General features: G+C 25.7%; 1 protein-coding gene across 1 annotated transcript; it reads left to right on the forward strand.

Annotated features, from left to right (window-relative positions):
• Positions 1-1,950: 1,950 nt before the first annotated feature.
• On the forward strand, positions 1,951-9,348 carry LOC107167749 (putative vesicular glutamate transporter eat-4). The gene is made up of 11 exons (XM_089227338.1): positions 1,951-2,077; positions 2,187-2,218; positions 4,584-4,822; positions 5,199-5,272; positions 7,269-7,345; positions 7,717-7,828; positions 7,938-8,076; positions 8,169-8,449; positions 8,563-8,818; positions 8,910-9,037; positions 9,116-9,348. Exons 3-11 carry the CDS (start codon positions 4,684-4,686, stop codon positions 9,281-9,283), a joined length of 1,374 nt encoding a protein of 457 aa, XP_089083464.1. The 5' UTR covers positions 1,951-2,077; positions 2,187-2,218; positions 4,584-4,683; the 3' UTR covers positions 9,284-9,348.
• Positions 9,349-11,351: the final 2,003 nt, after the last annotated feature.

Here is an 11,351-nt window from a genome sequence, read left to right on the forward strand (position 1 = left end):
TAAAATTATACATGTATCATATGTTATATTATTGAACATCCATATTAGTGTACCTTTAAACATAAAATAATTATACGTCAATAAATATATTAAGTATATATTATATACATACTATTTAGTGTGTCACATTACATATGTCAATTTGAGTGTACTGTGTGCAATATATTATAATAAGGGAAGTCACTAATCGTAATTTTGGGAACGGAAAATGTATGAAGCTAATTCAAAGTTAACCGTACTGAGTATGGTTAAGAAATGTGTAATAAAATGAAGCTAAATTTTTTTTATAGCAAATGAAGGAACATTTACTTTTACCTTACATAGAACATTATTGTTCAGATATGCATCAAGAAATGAAGTTAAGAAGGTGGCACGGGTCGCATGCATTTCATAAGCCTCGTTGTGTTCATTCCTGATTTATAATATGGTAACTAACAACAAATTACTTATACATCATACGTTAGAGCAGAAAAACAAATTGGCTGCTATTTTAATTGGGGTAGTTTTTATCATAAACATATTATATATTATATGTCTAAAAGAAATAGCACTTAAACCTATTAAAAATCTGTGCCAACTTTTCAACGCTAATTTTTTTAATTTAATAAATGGTTTTTTTTTCTTAATAGTTGAATACATAATATTGTAAATAAAAAAATCATAAAAGTTATAGAAAAACATTACCAGTATAAATAACATTCAAAAAATAAAATGTAAAAATGTATAACAAATTATTTAAAGGTTAAAAAGAATAACTAATTTTCCATTTTTTTCATCCGTTGCTTGCTAATTTTTATTTAAATATTAATTATATGAAAAATTCTTAATAACATTTTAAAAGCTTTTAAATATTCAACATCAAATTTAGAATATGGATGATTAAAAGGAATATTGTTTATGAAGGTTCGTCTAGAGTTTTTTTCCAATGTCATTTTAAACTTCTAATGTAGAAAAATTACCAATAAAAATATCATCCAACGCATTAATATAATTAAAAACTGATTTGGAGGTAAATACAAAGTAAGTTGGAATTTTCTACATTTAGTTAGGTTTCCAAGAAATTAAATACAAATTATTGATCTAGACATAGCATATCAATGTTTTTTAATACGTTTTAAGATTAAATATCAACACACTTATGCAAATAGTGCATTCATTACAGGGAAACATAACGCTTGTAATCTACAGTGCTTAAGTTAAAATTTTTAAGTACATAATTTGATTTCTCAGGGAATAATACAGGTGATGCGTTAGTTATAATATTCGAGCCAATTTTACAATGTTGGTTAAGATTTCATTTAAGTCGCTTAAGCATTAGGATCCATTGTAGTGTTGAAGAAGTTTATGAAAAATATATTTTTAAATTCTCCAAAAAAAATTAATATGCATTGAGTTTACATTGTTTCTATTTTAAAAATACCAAAATGGTTAGGTTAATATAACTTTTTTAGAGCTAACTCATCATTAAAATCATTACTTGTGTGTTTTATCCATGCTTTATTAATAATGGTATACTAACATGATGGTTAAAAGAAAGTTTTGAATCAAAGAAAACTTCTAGGCTAACTTCTAATTTAAGAAGATATAGATTCACGAGAATCATAATACTACTACTACTACTACTACTAATAATAATAATAATAATAACAACAAAATTTAATAGTAATTATCGATTTTTTAATTAAAGAATTCCTTTGATGTAGTACAAGTAGTAAGTAGGTACGTATTGTATGTTCGACTTTAAAATAAAATTTATAAAACCATTATGGTTTAAGAACAATAGTAGTGTTGACAACAGTCAATAATACTATACTATATACTATTGCAGAATATAAAGATGCGTTTTTGATAAGTAGGTACCTGACCTGTCTATTTGATAATATTTTCATATTATAATTAATAATTATCGTTCATGTTATTGTATTGAATAAACTATGCTGCATTTGTTATCTTATAGTAGACAACCTAACCTAGCTATTAATTCAATAATAAACCTAAGTATTGCGTTAATTTTTGTTCACACTTCGATATCAGTCACATTTTTATTATTTTACAATTCCATTATACAGCCATATAGGTAGGTACAGTAAATTCTTATACTATTTGATTTTACATTTGTTGACTCCTCGCTATATTATGTGTTTTGACGTATACACTATACATCTTTATTTTTATTATCTTTTCAGAATATTTGAGAACTTATCAACGCACGATAATTGTAAGTAACTAATAATAACATGAATAACAAAAGTTAAGAAATTACTAGTCATACAGAAGAAGCTAGGTTATAATATGTTCATTTTTAAAAGCTTTTTTTAACTTAAATGTTAATCATCTAATTTACTTAATAACTTTTATAAATGAATATATTGTAAATTATATTAAATTATCTTTTGCATTTTACATGAAACAAAATTAAAGTTATAATTTTTTTTACGAGATTATGAATTTCTTAATAGTTTTTTTCGGCTTTTAGAGCAGTAAAAATACTTAAATGTTTAGGTTACCAGGTTTAAGCTTTTTATTTTTATTATTAAAACATAAAAAAAGATAATGTTATAAGTGTGACGCAAGAGTCTAATGATTAGATTATCTTGTACTCACTACGCGGCCCTTTAACAAATTTAATGCGGCCCGCACTAAAATTAAATTGTACATTCTAAAATCTAAATCCCAAGTCCAAGATAAACATTTGTGTCATTCATGCATTTTTCCTAACAAAACATCCTGTTTAATTTTATTATTATTATTTTGTTTTTCTTACTATTCTTCACTACATTCAGTGAACTGCAGTTGTACATTTTTATATTGGTAAATATTATCATTAAAAATTTAAAATGAAGTACTATTATTGAATAGTTTTTTTTTTCGATTAAGCCAACCAAGCTTTCTCATGTATCGCCCCAGTTATTTTACTATTGTAAAAATATTTTAAAAATATTGTACAAATTAAAACTAGTATGATAAAAAATAAATAAATGTAAGAACTCTTTCTAAAATCCTAGGGGTCCGCTGGTTTAATGTCTATACATATTATATCAAAAAAAAAAAATAATAAAAAATATTGAGTAGAACAAAAATTATTTAATTCATCAGGTCTTCCTGTTACACTGAATTTGCATAGGGGGGTTTTTGTTTTTATAAGCATTAATTTAAGTTTAAATTAAAACAAAATTAGTCAAAAACCACAAATATATGTAGATTTATTGTTGTATAGTTAAAAATTCATAAAATGTTTAATTTTCATAGGTATGAAAACAAAAAATATAAAAAAAAATGTAGAAGCACATTTTCTTTATATCTTATACAATTACTGTTTTCCCATAATACACAATCATTAAATATAAAAACCTTTAACATTGATATTGATTTTATCTAAATCTCTTTTAATGTGATAGTTAATATTCAGATGTATAAGTCTTTTTTATGTCAAAGTTCAGTTGTACTGTTTATATATTTACATGTTGTATTTTATTCTTATCTAAAATAACAATTTTAAGTTTTCAAATATCTATCAGTTTGATTGTTGATTTTTATTTTTAGATGCAACAAGAAATCAAAGTTGATTTGTTCATAACCAAATATTCTAGATTTTTTTAAATTGAAATTGAAACCATAATAAAAAAAATTAATATTGACTTACGCCAATTTAAAAAAAAATATGATATTTATATTTATATTTATTAACTAAATATTTGCATAAAATAAAAAAGTTTTTATCTTAATAGGATAGGGCTTATAAAATTATGTGCACTCTGATTAATGAATCGTGAAAAACTGTCATGGTCCTTACCGAGGTTGTAAACATACGGTTATTGGTTATGGGATATAATATTGTGTTGACAAATTAAATGCATGTATGTATCTGAAAAATAAATATTATTATTATAGTAGAAATATAAATCACCCTGTTATTTTATAAAAGCTTTGCAGCACATAGATTATTTATAATTATTTTTTACCAAGCTATATATCTATAAAATGTTCAATTTTTAAAAATTTTCATATGTAATTCATAATAAAACCTAAGATTATAATTTATAAATAATATAATTTTTTCATATTACAGACATTTTAAATTCAAATTTAGCCTAAATTATAAATTTAAACGAAGGATGACGATAATAGTTATTTCGTTGTAGATAATTCAAAATATTACTTGTGGGGATTTTTTCGTAAATTATGAATTTTACTATACCTTTTCAATTGTATTTTCAATATGATTAGTTTAATTTTAAGCTATTACCTATTTATTCCCGGAGTCGGTAAATTGACAGCAAAACCAATATTCTTAATCATACCAATATTGATACAATTATATTGACAGCTCTAAGTCTGAAAAATGAGAAGGAAAATACTGATTTTAATATTATTGATAAAAAATATTTGGGTACGTAATAAAAATTATACCCATGCCGCAATTTACGTATATATAAAATACATATAGCCAGGCCGCAATTTACGTGTGTGTAAAATATGCCCGGGCCGCAATTTACATAAAAAATTAAAAATGGGCCGCAATTTACAGCGACCCTTTATTCCATATAATAGCATTAATGTACAATTTTATTATATTTATATAGGTGCTAACACTAACAAAACTTAAGTTTACTTTTTTGAGTCATCGAAGTTAATTCGGAATACAACTTAAACCGATCAATTCGTTGCAAGTAGTTGTGGAGAATGGAGCTCAGGGAAGTCACGACCAGTAAATTAAATTCTACGTCTCAAACCCAATCACCAAGGTTAATCGACAGAATTATCCGTTTGAAAACTATATATTGGAACAGAGAATTTGCAATAGTTATGCTCACGTTTATAGGTAAATCACAAAATGTTTTGATAAAAATGGACCCCACTGACTATACGCCTAAAAAATATAATAATAATTCGTAAAATGTACACTGTATCTTATGTACCTACATACGAGTAGGTACCATATAGTAGACAGATTGGCAATATTTTAATGGTTATTCGTTAATGATGTTCTTTTTGAAAAAAAAATACAGGATCTTACATAATCTGAATTTTGTGTTTTATGCCTAATCAAGTTACCAACCTATTACATATTATCAACGACCAATATTATAGTTGTGTTATAACTCATTAATTGTAATTATATATATTATATTTCTCTGTTTGTGTATTTTGAATTCAACACTAGTCATAAAGTTAAGTAAAATTATTGTTTTATATAGGTTTATATATTCAAAAATATCAATGTCATTCATTAATTTGGAGTATACTTGAGTATCAAGAAATACATGATGAAGTAAGTGCCTAGTGGCTACCACCTATTATATCTAATTACAGTAATTAGTGCCGAAACTGTTGGGTCTAAAAATCCAAATAGTTATCAAATTTAATATTTTTGTCTGGCACTGCTGAGCGTATGAAAGAAATTGGTAAATAATTACTTATTTGTCACGTCTGCACGAAAGTATAGTTTTCGATGAAGGTTGGAGCGTTGGAAAGCAACATTCTTCAATTCAGCAGGTGATTAGGTGGGAATCATCATAGCTCCGAGTAAAAATCCCTGTAAAAAAAGAACAACCAAACACTGAAGCCTATCCATGACTCATACAAAACATACACTTTTAGTTACTCTTTATCTTATATTCATATTATAATTTCCTTTTGCTTGTGGCGTTAATACTTTTCTTTCATGAAATTGTTTTTATTGAATAGTCTAGTTGTTGCAATTCTTGATTACGAATGGGGTCTAGGGAAGGCATGGTCCCGAAGCCCATTGATATAAGTATTAAATTGATAACAATTTGATTGAAGTTTATAAAATGAGAGTTGTGAACTACATTTTATGCATAGATTATAGACTTTATATTTTCTATGATTAATGGTTGTTAGTGGTAATATAGTGCAAAATTATAAAATTATGTATACTGTTGTAAAAAATAATGTAGTGATACAATTTTTTTGAAGTTTAAGTTGAAAGGACGGAGTCCACTAAGTTTTTGATGTCTCATGACTCAATCGATCATTAATCTGGGATTGGTTTGTTGCATAGATCTCTGTATTATCTTTGCCGTGATAGATGAACGTTATTGAGGCATGACAAAAAAATGGAATACTTACATGTGGCTTGTGCTTTAGCTAAGCTTACTTCTTGCCTTTTCCACATATATGTAAAAATTTGGGGGTTAGCCAAAAAAAAAATCTAGGGCAACATATAATTTTAAAGATCTATATTTTAAATATGTACAGTTTGTATTTTTGTTTTATATTTACATAATATTATAAATATTATGAGACAGTTATGTTAATTATAAATTTATAAAATATAAATTATCGCTGATATTATAAAAATAAATGTATAATCTCGACCCTAAATTATTAGGAAATATTATTGCAATTTTTTTATTATTGCTATCACATATTCGCACGATCACCATGGTATATACTAAATGTATATTTTAGGTATAGGTACATACCTACTTTATAATAATTAATAATATATAGGTATAAGATACTCTTGACTAAACGCACGATGCCAGTAATAAGTGATAAGTCCACATAATATTTGACATAACGTGTTTATGCTATAATAGATTAAAAATTTATTTTTATTGTTCTAAATTCGGTGAATTAAGTCTTTCCTTGAGGCCATTTAGTGCGCTTATATAAATGCATTTATATTTTGGTTACACGTGATCGCTATCCGATGGTTGTTTTCATTACAATAACTTTTACGTTAATCTTTAGGTTGTCTATCTCTATTGTAAAAAATTAAACATTGAAAGGAAAGTATAAAATCAACTTAAAGCTGAAGATATTCTTATTGAGTATGCTAAAATTAATAAAAGATTACAATTATGATTTGATTTAATATTTCAAATAATATACAGCAGTGTTTATTTTGATTGTCATATGTATATAATTAAATTAATTAATATATTTATTAGTATTTTGTTGAAATTATGTTATAATAAATCACACCCCCTCTTGAAATTTGAGGTAGGTCGATTGTAATAATGAAATTATTATTTATTTTGTGGCATAAGCATTTTGTAAGATAAGTGGAGATTACGGTAAGTACTTTAGTAAAAAAAAAAAATGTAATCAAATTATGAAGTTATATGATAAGGTGAGATAATATGAATGGTGATTGGTAGGGAGTGTGGGGGCAAAGCCCCCCAACGGGTCTGCATGCCTTTTATATATTCAGCTCCTCCCAAGTCAAAAATGGAAATTGCGCCTATACCCTGCCATAAAATATCTATCATTAATTTTATACATTTATAATATTACAGGTTAATTACTTCATGTGTGGAATGTGTATTGGTTTTGTACTTGGTGGTATCTTAGCCGTCGTCTATTCGGCTCACAAGTAATCAAACGATATTCTATTATATTGTGCTTAGTAATAATAATATGTGTGGCTAAGATTTATAATATGAATGTAATAAAATGGTTAGTTCAAAATGGTAATCAATGTCACTTTCAAGTTCCGGCGATATATATAATACCACAAGTTATGTATTATTTGTATAAACAGTTTCAAAATTTCTAAATATGTAAAATAAAAATTTAATTTTTCTCAGATACAATTTTCATGGCACATTGGTATATTTTGTAAGACAACATTTTTGTACATGCACAGCTAAATTTTAATGTCAGCTAGTTATGAAAACTATATAACATATTAATGTATATTTCCTTGCCTCGAATGCAGTATAATTTGTATTTATTTATGTTCAGAATTTTCGGAATATCGTTCATCATATTGTCAATTTGTCATTTTATGGAACTCACGAATTACTCAAACGTGCATTTGCATTTTATCTCACTATTTTGCATTGGAATGACTTTGGTAGGTAATAATAAGATAATTTTAATTTCATACAACAGAGTTTATAATATTATATTATGATTTATGAGCATACACATGATGTAGAATATTATTATTATTATTTTCCTAGGCCATGGCAAGTTCAGCATCTCACAGGATTTATTCATTTTGGATGCCATTGAATAAACAGTCATTACGTCACGTTCCAATATTATTATGGTCGATGATAAACTTATATATTATACAAATATATAAATATCATCTATTAGGTACCTATACTATAATTAAACCGTGATATTGAAAGATTAAATGTCTATTTACACTATAAACACTTTACCACATAATGTACTTCATTACCTAGGTATTATTATTGGGCTGGCATGGTTTGTTTTGTGGTTGTACATGATCAATGGAGATCGTTCACAGAGTCCAAATCGTGATTTTAAATTGTTTGGACTGTTAAGAGGTTCTAACACCGCAGCACGTTCTTCTAAACTTTCAGTAATTTCTTTAAGACGGTCAACAATATTGGACATTCCATGGAAGTCGTTTTGTACTTCAATGCCCGTCATTGTGCTTGTTTTATCGTACATGTGTTATTCTATTGGGCATGTAATAAATCTTTCTTTAAATAATTATTATGTAAGTGTTTATACAATATATATGTTTTATTCATACCTTAATGAATAAATATATTTTCGATTCAGCGAAATCATAAAATTTGGTATTTATACATATTACGTTTGTCTTAACAGCTTTCATTTAATTGGTCTATGAGAAAATACACAACAATTTTGTTACTACTCTTATTCGTCTTGATCGAATTATTTCCGGAAATAACAGTACGATTTTCTGTCACCAACGTCAGAAAATTTTTTAGTTGCATGTTTATGGTTTTAATGGGCTTTCTACTTTTATTGGATTTTTTACCGAACCGATTTTTTTTGTTTATAGAGACCAATAATTTACCGAGTTTGATTTTTAATTTAATGGTGTATTTCAGTCTATTTGGTAAGTTCAAACATACGTGAAACGTGCAATATTTATAAACATTTTTATATCGTTATAAATTATAATCTATATTACATTTGTTTGGTTATAGGTTTTGAAATTAACCATTTGGACATCGCACCAAAATATGTGAGTGTACTATATGGATTAAATCAGTTCATATATTACACTTTTTTTTTGTATTTGCCAACTGTCATAAAAAAGTTTTTGAGTTATGAAGTAAATAAGATTTATATTATATAAAATGTATTAAAACTATGAGACAAATTTACGGGTCAAAATTTTGTCTGATCATAGATACTTAACGATATCCAAATTCGTGTCCTGGTGGCGGTAATATGTTTTGCGATGGCAGTAGTCTATGCCATTTTCGCTTCGGCAGAACTACAATCATGGGCAGAAGATAAACCAGCGAAAGAAAATCAACGAAATATACAAGAAGAAATCAATTTAACAGCTGTGTAACGGATTCATAAAATTCTGTTCGAGTATTAAATTATATCTATGACTTCATAAAATATTCAACATTATTTATTGTTTAATAATTATTATAGTATCTTATTATTTTAATTTGAAAGCAAAAACAGATCAAACCTAACGTCCTAACCTATAAGCTCCGTTAGGAGCAATAATAAACTAAAAATAACTATAGAAATTTGATTATTATATCAATTCCTATACTTGTTTAAAATTTCAAAATATTTCAATTCTTTTTAAGTTATTTATATACATTTGAAATTTAAAATTTGTTTGGTTTTTTATTCTATAACCACTTAAAGTTTTAATTTTGACAAAATGCGTCAAATTGAAAATTTACAAATTATTTAGTTGTTAAAAATTTATAAAACATTTAACTTTTATAGCTATAAGGATTGAAAATTTAAAATGAGGTTTCACGTACCTATATATAGTTAATTCTGCAAAAAAAAAAAAATCTAAAAACTGTGAAAACACAGTTTTTTTTATATATGAATAAAGTTTAAATTTATATGAAATTTCCCATCAAATAACTAAGAATAACAATTTTAGCAATATTGTTGTAATTAGAAACATTATTAGTGGGCACTTGAAATTTTTAAAGTACCTACACTTAATATTCTAATTATAATAGTTAATGTTGTTAATGACTTATATCAATACGTCTTTATGGTATATTGTATAATGTATATATAATATAAATAACTGAGTAAATCAGATACATAATAAATCTGATTTGATTAAATTGGAATTTATTTTATAGGTAGGTACTTATAATCACAATATAATTAATTAAGTATAAAATATCTTCTACTTACAAACCATCTCCACTCATAATCATTTTTCATATTATACAATGGTATTAGATCATTTTATTCAAATTTAATACCATCCATTACAGTAACTCAATTGTAACCTATACTGTACAGCAGAACGATATTCACTTAACCGCTTTTGATAAATTGTTAATGTTTATACAATAAACGTAGGTATAACATAGATATAATTTAAAAATGTTTTTATATTTTTAAACAACTATTTTTCATCATTATTCATTACGTGAATAAAAGTAAAACTTTTAAATAAATTAAGTAAGTAATGTAGGCTTATAGTAAAGTAAGTAATTTTATTTTATTTTATTTTACAATACGGGACGAACCCTTTAGTACATGATTATAATAGTATGATAATAATAGTTTTGTTTATGGAAACGAGGCTCAATTTTGGAGAGAGAATGAAGGGTCAGTGTTGGCAATGCGCATAAGAGGGATGATCGGTGAGTTAAGATAGTAGTTTGAGGAAGAGAAAGGTATATGAAATGTAATGTTGAGTAGAGTGCTTATATTAATATTTTTGGATGTTTTTTAAGATGTTTTTACTATGTACAATTTCCTAAAAGATCCACTACCCCCCTATATATCACTGTTAAATTTAATAACTGAAGCATTTGTTTAGTTCTAAAACACGTTTACTGCAGACATATACAAAACAAAATAATCATTACAAATCAAATAGATTCATCGCTCTGTTCAAAGTCTAAAATACATTTGTGAAAAGTGTGATAATTATACACTACCTATAACTATTAAAGTAAATAATAATCACTAATCATGTTACAACTGTGTGGATAAAAGTACGCACAAGCTGAATGATAACTGATAAGCAATTGATAAAAAATAAAAAAACAATATTCACATTTTATGAACATTTAGTTTATTAAAGTTAAACCGATTTAGCTAACTTAACCTAACAACACTAATTTTAATATTTTATTGTGTAGTCTTATCGATATAATTTGCATGTAGCGTTATTTTTTGGACTATGTTACTTCAAAGTTGTATTTCAATTTATCTCATAATATAAAGGTGTAATATATTTTTGTAGTGTTTCGTTTTTAATTTATTTATATTTTATTGTGTTTGGTATGACTTAAGAGTTAAAGTACTTATTAATTAAAAGTTTATTAAAAATAATTATTAATTTTTATCGTTTCCTTATTTGAGAACTTGTGAACGCTTATTTACGCACTATACAGTGAGTAGGTACCAAGTAAGTA

Source organism: Diuraphis noxia, unplaced genomic scaffold (genome assembly GCF_037042655.1).
Source record: "Diuraphis noxia isolate RWA-SAM2 unplaced genomic scaffold, SU_Dnox_SAM2 contig0004, whole genome shotgun sequence".
In the NCBI taxonomy this organism is placed as follows: domain Eukaryota; kingdom Metazoa; phylum Arthropoda; class Insecta; order Hemiptera; family Aphididae; genus Diuraphis; species Diuraphis noxia.